Source organism: Setaria viridis, chromosome 5 (genome assembly GCF_005286985.2).
Source record: "Setaria viridis chromosome 5, Setaria_viridis_v4.0, whole genome shotgun sequence".
In the NCBI taxonomy this organism is placed as follows: Eukaryota; Viridiplantae; Streptophyta; class Magnoliopsida; order Poales; family Poaceae; genus Setaria; species Setaria viridis.
Genome location: NC_048267.2, coordinates 40,743,880 through 40,767,456, shown reverse-complemented (window position 1 = coordinate 40,767,456; position 23,577 = coordinate 40,743,880). Strand labels below are relative to the sequence as shown.

General features: G+C 48.0%; 5 protein-coding genes across 8 annotated transcripts; 3 read left to right on the top strand and 2 right to left on the bottom strand.

The window, feature by feature from the left end:
• The first annotated feature begins 7 nt into the window (after window positions 1–7).
• Window positions 8–1,510, top strand: LOC117856878 (universal stress protein PHOS32). Its single transcript, XM_034739316.2, has 4 exons — window positions 8–409; window positions 487–596; window positions 721–839; window positions 1,184–1,510. The coding sequence occupies exons 1-4, from the start codon at window positions 238–240 to the stop codon at window positions 1,257–1,259; spliced, it is 477 nt and encodes a 158-aa protein (XP_034595207.1). The 5' UTR covers window positions 8–237; the 3' UTR covers window positions 1,260–1,510.
• A 286-nt stretch (window positions 1,511–1,796) lies between these two features.
• On the bottom strand, window positions 1,797–2,506 carry LOC140222750 (uncharacterized). Its single transcript, XM_072293825.1, has one exon. The coding sequence runs from the start codon at window positions 2,183–2,185 to the stop codon at window positions 1,979–1,981; it is 207 nt and encodes a 68-aa protein (XP_072149926.1). The 5' UTR covers window positions 2,186–2,506; the 3' UTR covers window positions 1,797–1,978.
• A 2,639-nt stretch (window positions 2,507–5,145) lies between these two features.
• On the top strand, window positions 5,146–8,826 carry LOC117856877 (rop guanine nucleotide exchange factor 7). Its single transcript, XM_034739315.2, has 7 exons — window positions 5,146–5,791; window positions 5,903–6,019; window positions 6,103–6,257; window positions 7,115–7,189; window positions 7,278–7,568; window positions 7,679–8,038; window positions 8,132–8,826. The coding sequence occupies exons 1-7, from the start codon at window positions 5,578–5,580 to the stop codon at window positions 8,552–8,554; spliced, it is 1,635 nt and encodes a 544-aa protein (XP_034595206.1). The 5' UTR covers window positions 5,146–5,577; the 3' UTR covers window positions 8,555–8,826.
• Window positions 8,827–9,472: 646 nt separating this feature from the next.
• LOC117856881 (uncharacterized) lies at window positions 9,473–10,249 on the top strand. The gene is made up of 2 exons (XM_034739319.2): window positions 9,473–9,928; window positions 10,050–10,249. Exons 1-2 carry the CDS (start codon window positions 9,589–9,591, stop codon window positions 10,064–10,066), a joined length of 357 nt encoding a protein of 118 aa, XP_034595210.1. The 5' UTR covers window positions 9,473–9,588; the 3' UTR covers window positions 10,067–10,249.
• A 67-nt stretch (window positions 10,250–10,316) lies between these two features.
• On the bottom strand, window positions 10,317–13,560 carry LOC117856880 (uncharacterized). Of its 4 annotated transcripts, XR_004640667.2 has the most exons (7): window positions 13,288–13,560; window positions 12,795–12,870; window positions 12,260–12,438; window positions 12,079–12,133; window positions 11,940–11,988; window positions 11,373–11,423; window positions 10,317–10,669 (listed from the first exon to the last, which is right to left on the bottom strand). XR_004640667.2 is itself a non-coding variant. In XM_034739318.2 (6 exons), the coding sequence occupies exons 1-5, from the start codon at window positions 13,432–13,434 to the stop codon at window positions 11,972–11,974; spliced, it is 474 nt and encodes a 157-aa protein (XP_034595209.1). In that variant the 5' UTR covers window positions 13,435–13,560; the 3' UTR covers window positions 10,317–11,423; window positions 11,940–11,971. The 4 variants fall into 4 exon arrangements, 2 of the variants coding, with proteins under 2 accessions (XP_034595209.1, XP_034595208.1); XR_004640666.1 differs by having other exon boundaries at window positions 11,373–11,988; window positions 13,288–13,559; XM_034739318.2 differs by having other exon boundaries at window positions 10,317–11,423.
• Between the last annotated feature and the right edge of the window lie 10,017 nt (window positions 13,561–23,577).

The window sequence follows — 23,577 nt, the reverse complement described above, 5'->3', positions numbered from 1 at the left end:
AGCGCACCGCCTGCCAGCAGGCCACGTCGCGTCGACCCGCGCGCTTCTCGTGACAGGCAGAGTCCGCGCCTCGCGGCGCGCCGATCCTCGTCGTCGTCGTCGTCTCGCGCAAGTGGGAGAGCCGCGGCCAGGGGATCGCACTCCACAAGCTTTGTTTGTCACGGGAGATCGAGGCCGACGCAATAATAACCAAAGCGAAAGCGAAAGGGGAAATCTAGCGGGCACGAGGCAGCGGCGATGGCGGAGCGGAGGATCGGCGTGGCGATGGACTTCTCGGCGAGCAGCAAGAAGGCGCTGCGGTGGGCGGCCGACAACCTGGTCCGCAAGGGCGACACGCTCGTGCTCCTCCACGTCCGCCACCACGGCCGCGAGGAGGCCAAGAACGTCCTCTGGTCCCACACCGGATCGCGTAAGCCACGACTCGATCGCCATGGCGTCCAATCCATCTGTTCGTTTGGTAATCTTGATGATTTGGATCGGTGGCAGCACTGATCCCATTCGAGGAGCTCATGGAGCCGCCGGTGAGGCAGCGCTACGACATGCCGGAGGACCCCGAGGTGTTCGACATGCTCAACGCCCTGGCACTGCAGAAGGAGGTGCGTGGCGCTCATCGATCGATCCATGCCTTTGCTTTATTACACTGTGCGTCTTGCCGTTCAAGCCCTGTAGCGGTGGTGATTTCTTTTTTTCTTTTGGTTCCATGCGTGGGTGATCGATCAGCTCTGCGTGGTGGTGAAGATGTATTGGGGCGACCCGAGGGAGAAGGTGTGCGACGCGGTGGGGGAGCTCAACCTCCAGTCGCTCGTCATGGGCAGCCGCGGCCTCGGCCAGATCCAGAGGTACGCTACGCTGCAGCAATAGCTGCATTACCAATTTCATTTCCTGGAAGAACCATCTGTCAGTTTACTATCTGCTCGTCTCAACGATTTGGAATTCATCAGGCACAAAACGCAACCATGCATTGCTTCTTGACAGTACTACGTAAATACAGTTTACTTGCATGATTGTAACCTCGAAGCTGGGACGTGGAGGAGCACGAGCGTGTCTCCATCATGCCGTCGGCATAAGCATAATACCGGCCAGTATTGTGCTGACGACATGATGGAACATGGTTATCATTTCATTTCTAGCTTTGCTTAATTTTTACCCTGACCATGCATTTTATCTGCCCGTCAATCTACAGGATTCTGCTGGGAAGTGTGACGAACTACGTGCTGTCGAATGCATCATGCCCTGTGACCGTCGTCAAGTCAAAGTAGTGAGTGTCCTTCGCAGTTTACAGGAGTACCAATCCGCAACTGGAACCTGGGCAAAACCCAAAGAGTAAATCCGATGTATTGCATCTTACAGTACTTTCAGCTGCTATTACTTCATATCGCGTTTACAATCACTTGTTGCCTACAGACATGAATAAGTCAATGATTAATCTGTCTGTGGGCTAAATTTTCAGTATCTTTTGTCTGCCTGAACGAAGATCTGCAAGCTATATGTAGCTGGTTTCCCGGCCTAAGGTTTTCTGAATTACTGGTAGCGGACTAGCAAGTGCAGGAATTTGCACTAGGCACACTGTGACGTTCAAATTGTTCCTGACAAATTTGAATCAGACGCTGTCGAAATCCATGGGATTGTCAAAATTTTGTATCCTTCCGTTAGCAATTTTCAGACATCATGCATGCCATGCTGCATGTCGATGAAAATTGACACGAAACTTTGATCGAAACAAACCACTTTTTTGAGGGGCATGCATTCTGAAGTCTGAAACTCTGAACCAAACTTGATCTTTTCGGAACAAGGAATTCCAAGAACATCTGAGTTCGCCCTTTAGTTCTTTATTGCTCAACGAGGAAGATATGGAGAAAATACATACAAGCATCCTCTGATTCAAGTAACAAAACTAAGCCCCAAAACTATAGAGCACGAAAATTTAAACGTTGAAGCACTAGCACATGCAGAGGGGGGAAAAGACACGCTCACATCATCAGATGTAGAGATGAGGCTCCAGGATGACGAGGAAGAGCATGAGCAGCAGGAAGTAGATGATGGCGTGGACGAGCATGGACGGCAGGCTGGTCTTCAGGTTCATGACGTCGACCGGCCGCTGCCGACCTGGCATCTGCAGGACGCCGCCCGGGCACAGCAGCGCGAACAGCGCCGTCGCGATGATCGGCGGCGCCCAGTCCCTCATCGCCGCTTCCCTGCTACTCTGCTACGCAGGCACTGCTCTGTTCAACTGGCAAGCAGGATGTGCAGGAGAGGGAGAAGTGGAACCAATGGAAGAGATCAAGAGACGGGCACGGGCGACAGGGAAGATATGCTCTGGTGATAAAAAGGTGGAGGGAAAGCATGGCATCGGGCGCCGAGCAGTCGAGCACACTAGGGCTGTCGACGAGGGAATCAGTGGACTGATTGATTGAGGAGGGGAGTCATCATAGCGGCGGATCGGGACCTTTTGGGCATGGGAACGGGGCTTTTGCGGTGGGATTAGTTGGGGGCTATCGTGTCTCGGCAAGCTTAGCACGGCGGTCGGCGGATAAGTGTTTCTCAGTACTCTAGTACTATTTGGGAAGAGCTTGATTGATGGCATGAGTGTGACTTGTGCTGACGACCTGAGTCGTGACTCGTGAGCCTGTTCGGGGGTGTTTGGATACACCCCGTAAACTTCAGTACCTGTCATATCGGATGTTTGGATACTAATTAGGACTATTAAATATAGTCTAATTACAAAACTAATTGCACAGATGGAGTCTAATTCGCGAGACGAATCTATTAAGCTTAATTAGTCCATGATTTGACAATGTGGTGCTACAGTAACCATTTGCTAATGATGGATTAATTAGGCTTAATAGATTCGTCTCGTGAATTAGTATAGGGATTATGCAGTTAGTTTTATAATTAGCTCATATTTAGTCCTCCTAATTAACGTCCGAACATTCGATGTGGCCCTCTTAAAGTTTAGTACCTCACATCCAAAAGTCCAGCCAGAGCAGTTCGTGGATTGCAGAATCGGGATTCAGTTTACGAGCGCGAAGTTATGCACGTAAACGTCTCCCTTGGATACTACTCCGTATTTTCAACTGAATTTTCCTGGAATTGAAGTTTCTCTGCAGCTGTTGACATGCATGAACGGGATATTTCGGAGCTGAAATGTTCTGTGATGTATTGCAAGGGCATTTACGAATACCACACAGAAAACCTCCCGTCTCGTCATTTTGCTTTCAGCTAAACTGTGCGCTCCTAGTCCTAGTCGGTGTCCGCGGCATGTGAGGTGTTGCTTCAGGATTCGTTGTTCTTGTTCTTGCACCACGGGCAGTGCCGGTGAAGTGAGCCAGGAGCCTTATCGTGTGACGTTGAAGGACGGCATCCTTATCGTCCAGCTCCCAGTAGCCACATGAACCTCCATGCTCTCATCAATCCCAGCCACGCTCCCCAGTTTTAGACGTAAATTCGGAAAATTCGCCGTGCGCTCGTGAGTAGCACGAGTTCATCAAGCAGAGGTCGGTCACCGCCCGCGGGACGCGGCGGGTACATGCTTTCAACTGGGACAGCCGGCTGCTAATAACCTGGGCACTTAGCCCAACGATGACAATGACAAGATGCTAAACCTAAACGCGCGCATCAGATGCGCTTTCCCCCGGGCTTCCAAGTGAAGACTGCATTTTCTGTAGCCTTTTTCTTACCTGATCCCCAGTTCATAGGAGCCCAGCTTATCTCAGTTAGAACGGCAAGTACGAACAGGAGATCTCACGTTGTCAGAAGTTGTATGCATGTAGCCTGAACAAGAAATCTCACCTTGTCAGAACAATGGTTGTATGCTTGCAGCAGCCGAGATCTTGCAACGCAGGAGGAACAGTGGTTGAAAATGCCAGACGCTGGCAGTCCGGCACAGTGGCACAAACCGGCGCACCACGGCACCAGAAAACCAGCACGGCTTCAAACGGAACACCGGGCGAGCCAAAATTTTGTCCCGAGCCAAACGATACACGGGCCTGCCGCCTGCGTGTATCGGAAATCAGGCAGACACAGGAGTACATGCTCCCCATTTGACATTTTCGGGTCCTACAGTAGTTTCTAAACGTTGGAGCGCTCACATGAGGTGACAGACAGACTGGCACTCCTGACACTCTCTGTCACTGCCCAAGCCGCTTGTTTATGGCCTTTATTCTAACACAAGGCCTGACATCTTGCTCCCTCGAGAAGTCAAGCGTGCTCATGTGTTACCTGGCTGCGAGCCTGTGACTGACAAACCGGTGAATCACAATGCATGATCGGCGCACGGCAAAGGACAAATCCCCTGTAGAACACCTGTAAAATCGGAGGGTTATGACTGGCAGCTTTAGAAGCATTCCGTTTGGACAGATAACACAGTCAGGGTGTTTGTTTAACACCTGTCGTCGTATCGGATGTTTCATATTAATTAAAAGTATTAAATATAAGTTAATTATAAAACTAATTGCAGTCTAATTCGCGAGACAAATCTATTAAACCTAATTAGTTCATGATTTGATAATGTGGTGCTACAGTAACCATTTGCTAATGATAGATTAATTAGGTTTAATAGATTCGTCTCGCGAATTAGCCTGTGATTCTGCAAATAGTTTTATAATTAACTTATATTTAATCATTCTAATTAGCATCCGAACATCCGATATAACATTACTAAAATTTAGCACCTGTTATCAAACACCCGTTAATCCATCGCCGACGCTGCTGCTGTACCGACGGGAACCATGACAGGATACGATCCAGAGTGGCCCCGATCGGATCAGGCCCTACTTACAGGTGCGTTTCTTCGCTTCCGGTGGAAGTGAGCGAGTGCGAGTGGCACCAACCCGGCGCTGAAAATTTAAGGCGGTTAGGGACGGGTTAGTTGTAACCAAGAGTACTCCTTTTTTTCCCCCCTCCGTCCATCATGAGTCATGACTATGCTCCCTTTGCGTGCCTGCCACCGATTCTTTCGTGTGTGGCGTTACTTCTCCAGTCCTCACCAAGGAGTGGGAGCTCTCACACCTTCAGCGTGGTGAGTGATACACGCACGGCAGGCGCATCGCCGCGGAGCGTGCCCTTCACGGGGCCTCACCTCACGCCGATCCGGCCGCTTCATTATTCCCACGCCTCGCTCCCACTCCGTATAACCCAGCAGTAACCGTTGCCGGCTGCCGGTGCCGCCCGCCCGTTCCATTCCACCTCGGCGTCTCTCCGCTGAAAAGTATACTCCGTAAGCCCAGGCCAACGGTCACTCTTCCCCCGGCGACCACCCAGACTTTTTTAAAGCCTCCGCCCCCCCGCCCTCGTCGTCTCCTCCTGCTCTCCCTCCTCTCCCCGCGCCGCGCCCGAGACCGAAACGCCAAGAGGAGCCCGGACAAGCCACTCCGCTCCGCTCCACTCCACTCCCGCTGCTCGAATCGCACACCCACGCGCTCGCCTCGTCGCGCGCACTCGGGGCCCGGCCGAGGAACGGAGCGGGGGTGCACCGCACTGCAGCAGCACGGTGCACGACGACGCCACCGGCGCGCGCGCGCGTACAGGCACGTGTGTTGGTACTTGACACTTGCTCCGCGGCAATTCCGAGCAAGGGGGATGGGGAGCGCGGGGGAGGAGGAGGAGGAGAGGGAGGCGCGAAGCGAGGCGGCGTTCACGGACTCCGTCGACGGGAGCAGCTCCAGCTCCGACGCCGCGTCCACCGACGAGTGGCTGCCCGTGCCGGCCCCGGCGAGGAAGCCGCCGGGCTGCTGCGCCCCCGACTCCGAGGTGGCCAAGCAGCAGCACAAGCACAAGCGCAGAGCGCCGTCAGGTGATTTTGCCGCCACTCGTACCTTCACGGCCTCGGATTCTCGCCTTCTCGGTGGCCAATTTGTCTGACGCGCGCGCGCGCGCCGGCTCTTGTGTTTTCGACGAATGGCAGAGATGGAGCTGATGAAGGAGCGGTTCGCCAAGCTACTGCTCGGCGAGGACATGTCCGGGAGCGGCAAGGGCGTCTGCACGGCGCTCGCCATCGCCAACGCCATCACCAACCTCTGCGGTGGGAAATCGTCGGCATTGCTTTTCTTTGGGAGTGGGGATTTTGCTAAATTCCTAATTAACGGGTGCCTCTTGCGTTCGCAGCCACCATCTTCGGGCAGCTCTGGAGGCTGGAGCCGCTCCCGCCGGAGAAGAAGGCAATGTGGCGGCGGGAGATGGACTGGCTGCTCTGCGTCAGCGACCACATCGTCGAGCTGGTCCCCACGTGGCAGTCATTCCCCGACGGAACCAGGCTCGAGGTATATACCTCGCCTTCGACATCCTCCATTTTCCTCGCTTCACATTCTAGTATTCTACTGTTCTAGCCGTAGCACCTAGAGCTGAAATTTGCAGCGACTATCACGCGCTTTCCCCATCTAAGAGTACGGTTCCGATACTGAGTGTGCAATCTCAATTTACGTGTTGGAAATTCAAATGGCTGATCAGATTTCTTGCTTGTACGGTGAATGAACTTTATATCACAAGTTGATAATCGAGCACCGCCCCACCCAAGAGTGACGATATGGTGGTTTGAAAATGGAATTCATATTTTCTGGAGAAGGTACTAATATCGTGGTTGTTCAAGAGCAAGTACAACAGCTGGGTTTTGATAGAAGCGTTAAGTGCACTAGAACTGTTTATAATGGGGCTATAGATGCATATGGACCACTAGGACATGTCGCTTAGCTCCCTTGGATTTGGTACCAAGTACTTACTTGATTTCGTTTTCATGCCGAAAAGAAAAAAACCATGGGAGAAAAGGTTAGCTGAATTGCTGAAAGGTGTACTAGCCATAGAAATTGCTGAACTAGTATTACGAGTTATTAATCTTATCAGTACAATTGCGTGCCTAATTTTTGGAATAGACACAAGAAGTTTCATACAGAAGACAGAAATAATCAATGAGTATCTGTTTATGCAGCTTGTAAATTTCCAACTGAAAGCTATTAATGAGTGTTGCTAAGGGAGCTGTAATCTAATGCCTGTACTCATTGCTTATGAATCACACACTGAACTCTGATGCAATCATGAAAATCATGGCGTACCAACAAGCATATTGCATATGCCTTTGCCACTCAATAACTGATTGAACAAATTTCTTAATGCTGTATCTCAGATCATGACAAGTAGACCACGGTCAGATTTATACATCAATCTGCCAGCCCTTCGGAAGCTCGATCATATGCTGCTTGTGAGTTATTCTGAACTGGAGCACAAATTTAGGACATGAGTTGATTGGAGGAAAAAATCGGTTATCTAACAGCAGGATCTTCTGACAGGAAATCCTGGAAAGCTTCAGAGATCCAGAGTTCTGGTATGTTGAGCAAGGTATTGCTGCACCGGATTGCGATGGCTCCGCCTCCTTCAGGGCGGCCTTTCACCGCCGTGATGAGAAATGGTGGCTACCGGTGCCTCGTGTCCCTCCTGGAGGCCTTCACGACAAAACAAGGAAGCAGCTGCAGCACAAACGTGATTGTGCAAATCAAATCTTGAAGGCTGCCATGGCCATCAACAGCAATTCTTTAGCTGAGATGGAGGTCCCTGAATCATACCTCGACTCCCTACCGAAGGTATACCATGCCTTATTCCCTGATCAAAACATATGTCATGTGCTATGCCCACTGCATGTATAATGTATTGGTCTCAACTCTGAACATGTTGCGGTAATCATGGATTTCAGAATGGAAGGGCAACCTTGGGTGACATCATATACCGCTACATAACGTCTGATCAGTTCTCCCCTGAGTGCCTTCTTGACTGCCTAGACCTATCCACGGAGTACCAGGCCCTGGAAATCGCAAACCGTGTCGAGGCGTCAGTCTATGTGTGGCGCCGGAGGGTTGCTGCAAAACCAGTAAACGGCTTGGGCCGTAGCAGCAGTGCTAGATCATCTTGGGGCATGGTGAAGGATATGATGGTAGACACAGAGAAGAGGGAGCTGCTCGCTGAACGAGCAGAGGGCCTGCTAATATGCTTGAAGCAAAGGTTTCCTGGATTGACACAGACAAGCTTGGACATGAGCAAGATTCAGTACAACAAGGTTTGTATCTCTATCTGTTTCTCCCTTTATTTTAGCCATTGTCATTTGTCAAGTCAGTAACTGATGCCACTCCTGTTGGTCAACAACTGTCAGGATGTGGGCAAATCAATCCTGGAGAGTTATTCAAGGGTGCTAGAAAGTTTGGCTTCAAACATCGTCACCCGCATCGACGATCTGCTGAACATCGATGAGCTGAACAGACACGCCGAACAGTTCTCAGCAACAGGTGATGCAGACTGCAAGATTGCTTGCAGCCAAGCTGCAGTTACATCCTTCCCAGTGCCTGCCTCAGGCACACCATTCATGACGGCATATGCCACGCCTAGCTTCTCGCCGGCGCAACTGGCGAGCCCGTCAAAGAAAGAGAGGACGTCCCTGACTCCAGGCAGACGGTCTCAGCATAGCAGGAGTACCGGTGCAAAGAAAGCCTTGACGGATCATGTCAGTACAGAAGTGAAGGGGATGATAATTAGCAGCGGTATGATGATTGATGTCTCAACGACTACGGAGCTGTAAAATCTAGGCAGATAGCTCATGAGATTGCCAAGAGTAGTAGTATGTGTGTATAAGTGCAATATGTGTGTGTGTGTGTGTCTGAGTTTTTACTGGCATACTGCATTTCTGATCTGTTGATGATAAGGTGTGTGCACTGCTGTTTGCTGACAGCCTGATCTACTCTACTGATAGCATAGACGGGTGCTGTTACATACTCTGTATGAGGAGCTTCGATCTGATTTAAATTTGTTGAGTTTGTACTGTTGAAATTAAGAAAGATGTGATTGGGGACAGTTGATGTGAAAACAAACTCTTGGTCTTACAATGGTCTTTGGCCTGAAATACAACCATTTCTGATTGCAGCCCCTTTGATCAACGCTCATCCAACATTCCAAACTAAAGGCTGGGCGGCGTTTCAAGCAAAGTTTGAGCCTGGGAGTCAAATCCCATTGGTTTCAGCAGAAAAGAGTCGCATGCCATTGGTAGCAACCCCAGTTAACTCTGAAGCTCTTGCCGCTCCAAGTTCTTACAGCCCTGTGATTCAGGGTCCTGAGTACCCTGCAAAAGGCCGTGTGACTCGGTTCCCGCGTTTTCAAGAACTCCGGCCTGCTCTCCAATCCCAAAAGTCAGGCCACCGACACGCCCCTAATGGTAGTGAACCAACAAAGGAGCCGAATCTTCGATCACAGGCCATTTACGTGGCAGATGTTCAGAGACTTGTATGGTCGTTAAGCCTGCCTCGCCATAGTGGATTGCAGTAGGTAAATGCTACTCAAACAGAGAGCACGGCGCATGCAGTGCAAAGACGACGCTAGTTGCCTAGTGCAGCGCCCACTTCTCCCCTTTCACACCATGAGCCACGCAAAACCTCAAGCAAACAATGATGGCTTCCGTTCACGCTCGAGGCACCCGGGCTGTATATATATACCCACCTCCCTGATGCCGAGAAGATCATCGCTTCATCAGAGTTCAGCTCAGTTCAGTTCTATGCAGTGCAGTGCCGGGGCAGGAGAGCGCGAGCTGTGAAGTGCACTAGGCTCTCTAGGCAGCTAGGAATGGAGCTCCAGGCGAGGTGCCTCTGCGTCGTCGCGATGCTCGTGGTGGCCGGCCTGGCGGGGATGGAGACGGCGCACGGCGCCGGGGAGTGCGGCCGGGTGCCCGTGGACCAGGTGGCGCTCAAGCTGGCCCCGTGCGCGGCGGCCACGCAGAACCCGCGCGCCAGGGTGCCGCCGAGCTGCTGCGCGCAGGTGCGCGCCATCGGGCGTAACCCCAAGTGCCTCTGCGCCGTCATGCTGTCGGACACGGCGCGGAAGGCCGGCGTGAAGCCCGCCGTCGCCATGACCATCCCCAAGCGCTGCGCCATCGCCAACCGCCCCGTCGGCTACAAATGCGGCCGTATGCACCCCTCCCCCCAGTGGATCCTCAAACGTTTTCCCTAGAACGAAAGATCGCCGTATTGCATCGACATCACCTGCTTTATTCTGCTTTGCTCACTGTCTGCTTTTTCACCGTGCAGCATATACCCTGCCATGAGAGGCCGTGAGAGGCGTTGATGAGGAACAAAGTGATGGCGCTGGCACCTGACGGGCTCCAAACTCTGAATGTCCAGATATGCTGTGATCTCTGTCGCGTGGAGCTTTTCACAGATCCCCTGAATAATGTGGCTGTAACAATGCCTGAACTTTGGAATAAAAAAATACTTTTTTTCAGAAACCATTTATACTGCAAAATGTAGTGACAAGAACAGTTTCCAACTTCAGTCAAATTCCAGATGGTAAAGGTGTGCAATGAAGTGATCACCGCTTCTCCAGCATTTTATTTTATATTTTGCTTTGGAGCGACGACCCAATTGTACATACATTTGACTCTAGGGAGTCAGATACCAAACTGCTTGATATTATTGGCAGATTGGACAGGGACCTTTTTATGCAACCTAACTCATACTGTGCTACTTCATTACATTGCACATCTAAAGCAGCGACTATGAAAGACACACACTACATCTGCCCAGGTGTGGTGACGCTTCTAAATATTGGCACCACCATTGGACGAAAGCGGGTCCACTATGATGCAGGTAACTGATGACACTACCAATAGTCAAGGAAATCGAACTTCACTGTCTCCCCCTTTTAGTTCCTGCCATACAGAATCCAATAGACTGGTGAGAGAAGTTGACAAAACTATTAATAACAAGCTGCGACAATGTTGTACATGAATAAATATTCATCAAAACACCGCATAACAACAGGCAGGGAATCATGCATCCAGATCTTTGAAATTGTAATCAAACATTGCTTCTCATATGAGAACTGTTGACAAAATAGCATTCTATCTTTGACAAAAGAACGGTTAATAAATTGATTTTCAGGATCCTCAAAATACCACATATCGTTCCTAAACAAACATTAAGTTCTTAGTCTCTTAGAGATAATATGTATTCCAAAAGAACAAAATGATGGAATGGAACTACAAGTAGTGTAGTTCGATAGAGTTAAAACTAAAATCGTTCTTACTTTCTTACATGGAACTTGGAGATATCATTTATTTACACTATTGTCTTAAGAATTCCCTGAGGCTCCAATAGAAATGAAACATCACATCAGTGTGCTCAACAGGCAAGTGTGCTTTCCTTGATTGCAATCTAATTCTAAGTGGGTTTATATGACACAATGCTAGCCAATGTACCATACTGCAAACGTTGTAACTAAATATTGGCCTAAAATAATACTGAAAACGATGTACCTAAGTATTGGCATACATCCCTATGAAAATGATGTAAAGCTAGGTGTTAACTAAAGCTTTTACTCCAAGACAGTTAGCCATTTTTCCACCCACTGACCTTAGCCTGTCTCCACAAGTACATCATTGCACATCAATTTGGCAGCTAGTTCTGCAGAAAAATAATTATCTACCAAGCTTTGATAAAAGCGCAAAGTGCACAAATAAATAAGTTTTCTTTTGATAGGTTAATACTGCAAACAGGAAAGGTAGACATGTAAATAGACTAAGCGTTGAACTCTGAGTCATTTAGGATGTACTATGAATTGGTTGGAAATCTATTTTTAGGCAAAAGTTGTTCGGACACTTATCCCTACAGATGTCAATAGAAACTTGATTTCCTTGCATAGAAAACCTTCGAGAAACTTGTGTCATGCTATAACTGTATGTTCTGACTTTTGGGGGAAAAAAAGGAGAGAGCATATGTTCCTCTTCTATCTAAAGAACTAAGATAACACGTGATGAACAGGACAGGTCAACATGTACGAACTATCAGCTGCTGATGTTAATATGGCATTGGAAAAGGATATTCACTGGTACAAAAATGTAAAGTGAATAACATATGTAAAGGCAGAGCATAGCATTAAACTTGGTAGCCCAAACAGTAACAGGATCTTCCCCCATTTACCTTGTTCTCCAAGGGAGAGGCCCCCAGATCACCTAGTAGTAAAATGAGCCTGTGAGCCCCACAACAGAAAATCAGAGTTAATGATCAGAAGCTTGAACAGATAGTCATGATCTGCCTTAATATTACAATAATGCTATACCTTGCCACCAGTCGCCATGAGAATCTGCGGCTGGATCCTTCTTGTCCGCCTTGTACTGGAAAAGAAACACACACATTAAATTCAAAGCCTTGCAGGCGTGCAGAGTAATTCACAATGATATAAAAACTGTGAAGTAACTACAAATTACAATAATTCTATTTCTGGGTATAGTATTTCTTACATTAGTGGAGGATTCTGTCCCTTGCTTGGTTGTAGAGCTGCCGTAGAAATAATCTCGACCACCATAATGCACAGATGACCCAAAACAAGATGTATCAACCGAATCATGTGGCAGTGAATGTTTACTATCCTTGGTGTATGTGGAACGACTCTTGGAAGGAGTCCATTGGGGTTTACCATCTGGAAATCAAATTAATATTTCTTCAGTTCATTTGCAGTTCCAACATGCCTCAGTGCTTTCAAATTAACCATGTAAGATGATAAACACAGATATTAAACAGTCGAAAGTCATGGAGACAAGAGTTAGAGGTCAAAAGTATTTCTGAGTTAACAAACCCATGTAGTCATATACACACTGAACTCCTACATCTATCATCTCTACAAATGGTAATTATAGCCTACATGGTTGTCAAGATTTGTCTGGGAATGGAATTATTCTCTTGCTACAAAGGCTGCCCGGTTTTATTAGCACAACAGTTTCCTCCTAATAGCATATAGGTAAGCAGAAATAACACTAGACTGAGTTCCACTAGTACCTGTCATGCCAGGTTGTGCGCTGCCGCTCTGCCCTTTGTAGAGAATGCTGTACAAGTCCTGATCTTTCCCATTTGCCTTGAAAACGAAAGGAAAAAAAAGGCAAGAAGAACGAATTTTACTAATGTATACCAACGACAAAGAAATGCTTGGCAACTATATATATCATCTTTTATAGGGAAATTACGTATCCATATCACCATCACGCTTAATAACCCTATAAAATTGGTTTCCGAGAAACACTACGATAATAGCACGTCCTCATAAAAGGGGTCGTATCCACATAAAAGAACACATCAAACTTTTGTGAGCTTTAACAAAAATGGAAAGGGGAAAATTATGGTATGTATAAACTAGTAACGCGCCTGCACGCGAGGAAAAACCCATCTGCATCATCGTAAACAGTAAAGTTAAAGAGAAAAAAAATCCACGTCGAGCGCCGAACCTCTCACGGAGGCAAAACATCGAACAGGAGAGGGACATCAAGAAACGTACCCCTGGTGCCGGCGGGTAGAACAAGCTGCTCAACGGGGACTCGGCGTCGTTGGCGGCGGCGGCGGCGGCTCCGGCGCCGCGGGGAGAGGACTTCTTCGGCTCCATGGCGTGAGGCTGGTGCTGAGCGGAGGACTTCTTGGGCTCCATTTGGGGTCGGAAAGGGGAGCTGCGAGGGATTAGGGCACGTGAAGCGGTTGCAGGCGGCGGCGGAGAGACGGGTACTCTAGGGAACACTCAACTGCTCGCCTCGTGGCGTTCTGTGCTCCGGCCTCCATGCGTGACCCGCATTTAAAGGCCCGGGGCGGGGACTTCGGTCGGTGGTTTCGTTGATCTATAAGGGGTTTCTCGTAAAAATGTAGATATGCTCACACATTACTTTGCCCATAAGAAAATCTTTATTTAATACAGGCTTCCATGTCTGCTGCATGCATATCCAATCTTCCAACAACTAATGGGTAGTTGGGATGGTATATATAGAGATGCTGCCTGCTATAAGTTCATATGTGGTAGGGATGCAAAATTTATTTTTGAAGTGTTTGGACATGTTGTACTTCAAAGAGAAGTATAGAGAAGTATAGTAGGGTGTCCGGTGAGAAATTTAAAAGAATCAGATGCACAGTTACTTTAGTGGCAATGATATGGTAGCATACAAATCAAGAAACGCACGAGTGTAATAAATTATTTTCCTAACATTATATCTTGTTGTTGCCTAAAAAACATTATATCTTGTTGTTGAAGTTAAACTAGTGTGTTGTGCTAGGTAACGGAAATGCATGGCAATCAAAATAAGTGGAGGCGTTTCGATACGGCAGCAATCAAGATGCATGCTGGTAATGAAACATTTCTCTCATCTTTGTTTCTTGTTCTTAAAGTTAAACTAGTGTGCAGTGCAAGGTGACGTAAAGGCATGAAGATTGAAGAGGCGGTGGCACTTAAGCGGTGAGTAGAGACAATAGAGGCTGATAAAGGTTAGATGTAGTGACACTTCAGCAGCGAGTAGAGACAATAGAGGCTGACAAAGGTTAGAGGCAGTAGCATAGCAATCAAGATATGCATGAGTGTAATAAATTATTTTCCTAACATTAGGTCTTGTTGTTGAAGTTAAACTAGTGTGTGGTGCTAGGTAACGTAAATGCATGGTGATCAAAATAGGCGGAGGCATTTCGATATGGAAGCAATCAAGATTGCATGCTGGTAATGAAACATTTCTCTCTTTGTATCTTGTTCTTAAAGTTAAACTAGTGTGTAGTGCAAGGTGACGTAAAGGCACGAAGATCAAAGAGGCGGTGGCACTTCAGCAGCGAGTAGAGACAATAGAGGTTGACAAAGGTTAGATGCAATGTAACGACCTAGCCTAGGAAAACAGCTCATGCCCACTCTACACGCTGAGTGGACCACATCTACACTGCAACTCGCTTACACTTTCGTCATCGCTTCACGTAAAAGGGTTAACCTAAGGTTGAAGTGCTTCCTAGAGCTAGCTATTTAGGTTGGCTCATCCCACTCTCCACTTCTAGAACTGGCATCATAGCTAGGTTATGGAAAGAACCCTAGTTAGCTCAGCTAGGTGGGTAATTAAAAGAGAAAAATCTACACCTAATGACCTACTTATACCAGTTAAAAGTGTTTAATTTCTAAGTGTATCATTCTCTTTATCTCTTACCTATCTTAGAGCTATCCTCTCCTCATGCTTAACCAATTAAATGTGTCAATTTATTCTTAACTTTTCCTATCTATCATGTATGCGTGCATAGGTAATGTCCTTCTATATCGGTGCTACTCCAAGGTTTTGTATCTTGTCTAACCTCAATGGCACTTCAGCGGCGAGTAGAAACAATAGAGGCTGGCAAAGGTTAGACACAGTGGTATATCTGTTAGTTGGGTGGCCTAATGGTAGAAGAGTATAAGGAAGAGAGCAATGTGGCATGCCGTCTAGGCATAGAAAGCGGTTGGTCGGTGGTAGATATGGACATGGCAAAGGGGGGCAGTGCCACGACAACTGTTCGGTGGCAGAGGCAAACAAAAGAGAAGAAGAAACGGCACGCCAACCATGAGAGGAGTGCTTATTTAGATGTAGACGTGGACAAGGAAAAAGACAATGGAAACTTGGGATATCTGCGATGGTTGGACGGTATGGTGGCAAGGTGTCATATTGGGGGACTATATGGATCGAGTCGTGGGATGGCGGTGCTGTAGAAAGACACGCATGTTAGGATATAAGAGAGAACTAGTAATGGATTTTTGTTATAAAGGGACTATGTTTTTATAGGAATTGTGAGGAGAAATGAACAAAAGGAAGAAAATGGTAGCATGTTTGATAGTGATTAGAGACAACAGAGGTAGATGGCTAGTGACACAAGCAAATAAGGGGATGAGAAGGCGGCACATCAGCTAAGGTGAAAGGAGGTTGGTGGTGGTAGAACATAAGAGAGGTTGATTGTACATCAATCACGATCGATAAAACCGTAATATAGGTGGACAATGGGAATGAGCTGGTAGCATTGTCGTCAATGAAGATATACGAGGTAGTATAAAGGTAGACACGACTGAGAGAAAGGATGATAGTAGCAGGGCGCCCTCTGCCCTACAAAATTCCTGGGCCAGCGTATTCCATTAGCCAAAGAGAGGTAAGCGGTAAACATTCTAGTGCAACCCTTAACGTATTGTTATTTGCGTTCCGATGCAGGCAACACGTCGAATTGTGGTGTGCGCACGGAAGATGGTCCGGTTTGGGATAAGACAGCGTATGTGGGGGCCCACGGGCCATGGCATCCGCGAGTGGGACCTAGGCCCACTTGGCCTAGTCATGAGCGACACGTGTGCAGATGGCAGGAGAAATGACGCAGCAAATGGGCACAAAATCAAATAGTGAAAGATAAGCTATTCAGTCAACATTCGACATCGTTTGTGCCATCACGTGTGAGAAGGAAATGCCAAGAGAACGAACATGCCACGGAATTGGCCATGTGTGTGTATTCAGAGATGTATGGACCTAATTTTACGGCGAATTTTCTATGTTCCGCTTGGGGCAAGAACATGTGCAATTTCCACCACCAAGGAGTTCCTTCACTGGCCCTCAAAGTAAATGGAAAAGGTTGTTCCGTCCCTCTACAGAACTATAGCCTACACTACACAGGTGACAAGAGCAAGAAGAAACCGGCCCGGCCGGGAGGGATCAGGATTGTAGTGCGGGAACTATCAGATAGAAAGATAGAAATTCCCATCGGCACGGCGCGTCACACTCATGCACACGCTGACTTCGCACTGGCGAAGAATCCACATGCCACTGGGGTTGCTATAGCCGGGGCACGGCATATACCCAGGAGGCCCCACGAACCCAACCAAACCCGGCTTTGCTCGCTTGCTTGCCTCGCCCCTTTGACCTCGCTGATTCCATTCATTCCCTCCCCGCCGGTGATGTTGAGCCCCCGCCCTTATCGCCGCCTCCTCTTTCCACCCCCCACGGCCATGGCCATCGATCGCCGCGCCATAATATCCCACCTCTCCTCCGGCCACACGCACCTTTCCCTCCCCCGGCCGGCGGCCTCTTTCCGTGCCGGATTCCACGAGCTTTCCGTGTGTGTATTCCTCATATCCGTCGCGAGTCAGCATAGCAACAAGTGTCGTCGCACGAGCCCCGTGTTCGCGAGTCACCACACTGCACCGGATTCCTGGCAGTTTGCGTTGCTCGGATCGAGGCTTTCCGTGAGGTGTCTCGCCGCTTTGAGAGCGCCGCGTCAGTTGGAGTGCCTGCGACGAAACAAACACCGCGGCAGGCAACCGTGACTACTAGCTCCTGCGATGCGGCGAATGCGAATCTCGCTGAGCACGCACGGCACCTGTAGCTTCAGCATAGGCCGGAACATGGCCACCGGCTGCGTGTGTGTCGATCAGCGTGTGCATGGAGTGATCTGTGCGGGCGTAGACCCTACGGGCCGGTGCTCTGAATGAACTCACCGAACTCCAATCCATCGGTTGGTTGCGCTGGTCCAAAAGGCACGGCAAGATCGCAACATTTCAACGCCCGGATCTTGGAAAGGAACCTCGCGAACGGGGTGGGATATGAGTCCCTGCCTGTTCCAAGAAGTTGGCCGGCCACGGCCAGCCTCATCCGCTTACTTGTTGCCCCGCATTGATCGAGCTAGGACACGCTACGCGCACCGTGGCGGCGTTCCTCGTCCACACATCTGTCGCGCCACCATAGGCTCCAGACGCATGTTGTAATCAGGCGCGCTGTGTCAATCGAGGGTCAGGCACGTCAAATCATCAACACCAACGCGTACCGTGTCGCGCCATGGTCGTGCGAGCGGAGCACGCGCATCGTCATCAGTCGCCTATCTTGACTGGATAATCTGTACTCATGTATCTATCCTTCTATCCTGAGCTTGATGAGTGCCTGATCCGGCAGTGGGGACGGACTGGAGGCTGTCTGTGGCTAGCTAGTGGAGATGTTATCTGAAGCGGATTTGCGTTCGTGGAGCAAAGATGCTGTCTGCTTTTGGGGCAAGCAGGCGATCGAGAGCACCAGCCGCGCGCGGCGAGAACATGAGAACATGCACGGTGCACGTACGCGCGCACTGCACGCATCGCGGCCCGGCGCGGCGATCATCCTTATCTCGATATCCCTGCTGCCCCCAAGATTCCGCCGCCGAGATCGATCGAGCTAGATCCGTCCAGGTCCGTCGAGGCCACTCGCGGCGGTGGCCGGTGGTGGCAGCGCCCGGCCGGCCGGCGGGGCGGGGGTCCCTTTGAGAATCGGCGTGAAACCGGCAGCCTCCGGCGTCCCGTCCACACGACCCGATTCGCCCTCGCGATTTTTTCCACGCCCCTGCCGCGATCCCGCGCGACCCAGCAACGCTCGCGCGCTGGTGCTGAGAGCCTGAGACCACGTGGCTGGTCACCCAATAATCGCTGCGTCCTCCGGAGACCGGAGCCTCTCTACACGTGCACGCGAGGCCCGGCATGCGGCATCGGCCGGTAGGCCCGCGCCGACGTGTCACTGATGCGGGGCGGTCCGTCCAGCCGGCTGCCGCCTGCCGATCTCACTAGCCGCTACCCCATCCGGGCCGGGAACCCGTCCGTGTCCATCCCGGCCGGGCACGGCGCCAGCAGCGGAAAAGCAGGGGTTTGTATCCGGCGAAAAGCACCGGGTGATGGGGGAGAAATCAAAGAATCATTCGCGTGCCGAGGACGGGGCGCTCGAGCTGGTCGAGGCGGCCGTCGCCCCCCCTCGTCCATGGTCGACACGCTGGGCTGTCGAGCTGGTGGGCGCGGCATGGGGGAGCTCGGACGGGATAAGGAAGAGAATTCGGCGCCGGGCATGTTAGGCGAATGGGGCGGGAAGCTTTCGGGAGCCGTCTAATCCGGCTCGGGATCGGATCAATCGCTGGGCCTGGGGACAAACAAAGCAGGATAAACCAGCTCGAGAGATCCGATCGCGGGTAAAGGTGTCAGGGCTGAGGTTCGGGCTGATCCTGGAATTGGATGTGGATGTTGTTCGCTCTGTTCGGGCTAGCCAGTAGATCGATAGATTTGTCGGGGCAGGGGTTCTAGACCGTTGGAGTGGTGTCGGGAGAGACGTGATTGGCCGGAATTGACAGCAGATCGAGTTTATGAGAGTTTCTAAGGCCAGTACGCAATCTTCCAAGTAATATATGTTCTTAAGCACTAATAAATAACTTGTGAAGTTTGTTTTTTGAGGCATCCCTTCGGCTTAGACCTTGGACCGTTTATTTATTTATTATATAGATAGCAAAGTAGGTTTTGTTCTCAATTTCTCATACATACTACACGAGTCCGCACTCAACCATCCATTACAGCAATTCACATCCTCCGCCCAGCAACCAGTTCTCAAAACTAAAACAAAGTGAATGGAACCAACTTATACTATTAGACATCCACCCATTTTGTAAAACAAGTAAACATCCATCCATAACTTGCCAAGATTTCCATGGCCCTCGTTTTAACGTACACCACCTAGAACCAGATTCATAATCCACTGTGTCGCCCTGCAGATTTCTTGCATGAAAGAGCATATTCTTTTCTTGGCGAAATCCATATAACCCAGCATACATCGTTCGCCCATGTTAGATTTGGAGACTCATTGCTGAGTCTCCAAATTTTTACCAATTCTCAAACAAGTTAGCAATATATTCTAGGAAAAAAATAAACAATATGCGACTTGGTATATTCTCCAAATAAATATAGAAACATGGCCACAAAAAAGTTTGTGTTTGATAGCTTCCTTCTTGTCACGTAAACAACATCTATCGCTACTCTTTTCAATTAGTCTTTATAACCTTTTGTTAAAACACTCCTTTGACTAAGAACTTTTAGAACTAATTTAAATGTTCAAAGAAATTAATTTGGAGATAAATATTACTATGATTCATATAATATAATTATATATTCATTGAACCATAAAAGTACCGTGTTAATGATTACACTTGAACACGTTTAATATAATCATCGACGACTGCCTATAATGTAATTATGCAATTAAATTAATGCATGTTTAAATTGATTGCACAACAAAGTCGGGTGATCAACACAGTTGTGTCGATAACATACAACCTCTTCTCAGTGGGTTGATTCCTTCGTTCAGTTCCGAACTGTTGATTTGAATTTAACTCAGACTTAGATGAATATTAAAGTGTACATTAATGTAGGTGAATCGAGCATAGTTTGATCACCTAAATTTGAGGAGATATTCATATTTTCAGCTAATTATTCTTTTGTGTAGTAGACATGGCAGCGAGACGCTCGTGGACTCGTGGTGCATGCACTCGAGTATATCTCCGTTAGATAAAAGGTAATGACTTCAGTACAACCGGCTGTCCTTTAAATGATTGCTACAGCCTCTAAGTATCTATCACTTATGTTCAATCAATAATTTACTGATGTGATAGTCTTTCCGATGCGAGAGTGTTTTGCATGTGTAACTGACAGGTCCTTAGACTTTTCACCCCCACGTGTCAAATCTGAAAAAGTTATAATTCTTAAACCGGGCATCAAACTCAAATTCCGATTGCACAGTTGCATTTCTTTTAATGATACCTTCAAAACAAGATCTCACTTGCATATGTTTTGACAATAATTTTTTAAGAGACATAAACTGCTTATATAGAATAAAAAATGCCGAACCCAATTGGTTAAAATGCTTAATTGATTTGCCTAAGTGACCTATCATTAAGCATGCATGAAATATCTGCTAAGTTGTGTTGCTCTCTTTCTGATCACACCGTACAATCTATCCTCGCAATATCACCATGAGTATCCACTTAATTCAACTAAGCAATTTTTTGTAAAGTTATAGGCAACTTTTATAAAAGTTGTAAACAAGTTGAATACACTAAAAAGCATTTTCTCATATAAGAAAAACATCACTAAAATATAAAGAAACGCAATGGTGCAATCTGATTTTGATTTGAAGGCCTATGAATTTTTATTTTTCAAAATCCCATGCATGCGTTGTAATTATGGATCTGTTCTTTTATCTTTTTACATGCATGCATGCGCTTCTTTTCTCCTAGAAACGGAGGCTGTACGCTCGTTCTAAATTACATCCGGCTGTAAGCTAGCCGGGTCCTAAATAAAATACCTATTTTTCCTCTAAAGATTTCCTATATTTTTTCCCTTTATATTCTTGGGTTTGGGCTAGGGACTATAAAGGCCCGGAAGTCGTTTCTCTTCTGGGCCGGACGGGCCAGGCCGCAACCAAACTCTCGCTTCAAACTCGCTCAGTAAACCCAGCTAGCCCGTCGCGGCCACGTCGCCCACCACATCATTTTCGCCATCCGATTCGATCAGTTTCTCCGTGAAACCCTCGCCGTCCGACAGTTCCTGCGGCCTCGCCTTCCCTCCACAGACTCCCAGTCTGCTCTTAATCCCCTGTTCAAGGGAAATTTTGCGTACGAAATAATGACCCTGTGACGGCCAGCTTGTAGGTCGGATTGGACCCGGGTCATCTGGAGATTGCTCGCCGGCTAGATGGAACCGGCGGCGGGGCATGATCAGGATCATCAGGCGAAGAGAAGGAAACCCCTAGACCATGCAGCGGCAGGAGGAGGAGGAAGAATGGAATAGGAGAAGCGTGAGAGGAGGATGACGAGATCGTTAGCCTCCGTCGCGACTGGGTACGATGCTACGCTAATGATTTCGGCTCATTCGATGCCCCAGGCCCCGGTAGACAAGCCAATTAAAACTAGTTTCAACTCGATCATCCAACGAGATTGGTCGAATAATTTACTTCATGGAATCTTGCTGTAGCTGAGTCCCCAATGCGCGCTATACGTTTGGGACCATCCCACAGTTTGCCGGCACCGATCGACAACGGAGTGCAGATCTTCTCAGTTGAAGTCCGCAAGATCATGGAGGGCCACTGCATGTCTATGGCTGGATCGCCACCAGAGACTCGGTAGGATCCCAGGCGCAACCTTGTTTTCCAACGCACTAGGGATCACTGTCAAATCATCACTCAAGAAGTATGTAACCATGTAACTATGTTCATTCATATTGAATTTCTTGTATCATCCTTCCTCAATGATAATGTGCTTTCCTGTTGAATGGTGTTGCTTGCAGGATCCATTTTTTGATGTTAACACGGGCCCATCTCGAGCAATTACGTTAATTGATCCGGTTACTTTCGAAGTCCAACTGAAAGCAAAGGGCAACACTGACTCTGAAGATAAAGTGCTGTGTTTCGAGGTCTACTATTCCCAGTATATCCTTGCGCTTATCTGGGGTATCGTCCTCCCCACATATTTACAGTAAGTTTCTCCCGCAACTGCTGCAAACTCGAGCTTGCGTTTGCAGTATTTGCTCGATCGATCGAGACCACTATCTAAGTTGACGGGTCATGGCCAGATGATCTCAAAGGGTTTATCGCTACCGGCGCTGCCAGCATCGACCACACGGGCATCGTGATTCTCGGATGGAAGAAGAATGGCCGTCAGCGGTTCTGGTGCGGTTCAGCTCTCGAGACGTGTTGTTTCCTGTGGAACTGGAATGAGAGAGCTGAAAATTGGTGCGGTGGCTTCATATGTCGATGGTTGCTACTCGGCTGTTGTCGTCGCAGATGGTCAAGTTGTTTTCACGTCTAAAGAGGCCGCCGTTAGTAGCCAGACTTGTGATCTAGGCTTCTGTAAGCTGAGAATCGCCGTTGCTTGGTCGCTCATGCCTACGTTGGGTTTAACTCCAGAGATATTCGCTGAGATCTAATAAGGTGACAGTGCAGATACATTATGCTATCAAACTATAGATCACTTTCAGACTGCTTATTTTTAAAATGTAACTTTTACGTCAATGAATTTGTCTAGCTATTATTTGTCGATCGATTAGTAGGTTCCTGTTATCTCTATCTCTATATAACGAATCCTGCACCAAGCTCTGCACTGTCATTGGGCCATCGTTATCTCGATTTCCCAACCGTTAGATCTCTTGCTAGGATTCGTCGTGCTTTTGCTTGTTTGTTTATAGAATGTGAATCCTTTGCTTGGTTCACCGGTGGCTGGCAAATTGTTTTGTTCCGCAACGAAAAAACTCCATCCGCTTCTATTTTGTTGTGAATTGTTATGGATCGGATCATTCTAGGAACGTTTTGTAAAGCCAATCAAACCAATAATTCAAAACCCATTCTTTGCAATTGGCTCACCCAATACTACAATCTCACTAGGAAGCTCATAAACTCTGCTCTTGTGCTCATGCGTTTGTCGCAACATAACATCCATAGGATAGGCTGCTGAGAGCACCATCGGTACACAATTGTTTGATGAAACCGGGAAAGTCAAGTTAATGTGAACATTCGGAGCAACTCTTCAGAGCAATACATATAATACTCCTATGTATTCCCTCCGTCCTAAATTACGTTTTTCTAGGTACATACCTTTTGATATGCACTTAGATATATATTATGTCTAGGTAACTCAAAACGAATAATAATTTGGGATGAAGGGAGTATAAAGCAAGTTGGTTCTTTCAGACATACTATTCGGGATGAAGGGAGTATGAAGCAAGTTGGTTCTTTCAGACAAAGGTGAAACATCTAAAATTATGAGCCATTCGTTACAAAAGTGAAATATAGCTCCGATAAATTGCAATTATTTCCTTACCAAGCAACTACAACTGCATATTTGTACTCACCTATGTACCAAGATGTCAGAAGGGTGGCTAATAACTCATTCTAGTGTATTGTTCAAGAGTAAATTTGCCATCCACAGCAAGCTCGGTTTATGTGAATCTGTACGATAAATGCATTCTCCAACACACACTAGAGCCTTTCTGCATATATCA

Excerpts from the sequence above, each read along its gene's own strand:
- LOC117856877 (XM_034739315.2), top strand. The coding sequence starts at position 5,578 with ATGGGGAGCGCGGGGGAGGAGGAGGAGGAGAGGGAGGCGCGAAGCGAG. Across the intron at positions 6,020-6,102 it reads CGCCATCACCAACCTCTGCG|CCACCATCTTCGGGCAGCTC; the intron begins GTGGGAAATCGT and ends TTGCGTTCGCAG. Across the intron at positions 8,039-8,131 it reads GCAAGATTCAGTACAACAAG|GATGTGGGCAAATCAATCCT; the intron begins GTTTGTATCTCT and ends AACAACTGTCAG.
- LOC117856878 (XM_034739316.2), top strand. The coding sequence starts at position 238 with ATGGCGGAGCGGAGGATCGGCGTGGCGATGGACTTCTCGGCGAGCAGC. Across the intron at positions 597-720 it reads CCCTGGCACTGCAGAAGGAG|CTCTGCGTGGTGGTGAAGAT; the intron begins GTGCGTGGCGCT and ends GTGATCGATCAG. Across the intron at positions 840-1,183 it reads GGCCTCGGCCAGATCCAGAG|GATTCTGCTGGGAAGTGTGA; the intron begins GTACGCTACGCT and ends GTCAATCTACAG.
- LOC140222750 (XM_072293825.1), bottom strand. The coding sequence starts at position 2,185 with ATGAGGGACTGGGCGCCGCCGATCATCGCGACGGCGCTGTTCGCGCTG.
- LOC117856881 (XM_034739319.2), top strand. The coding sequence starts at position 9,589 with ATGGAGCTCCAGGCGAGGTGCCTCTGCGTCGTCGCGATGCTCGTGGTG.
- LOC117856880 (XM_034739318.2), bottom strand. The coding sequence starts at position 13,434 with ATGGAGCCCAAGAAGTCCTCCGCTCAGCACCAGCCTCACGCCATGGAG. Across the intron at positions 12,439-12,794 it reads CGCACAACCTGGCATGACAG|ATGGTAAACCCCAATGGACT; the intron begins GTACTAGTGGAA and ends TTTGATTTCCAG. Across the intron at positions 12,134-12,259 it reads GGACAGAATCCTCCACTAAT|TACAAGGCGGACAAGAAGGA; the intron begins GTAAGAAATACT and ends TTTCTTTTCCAG.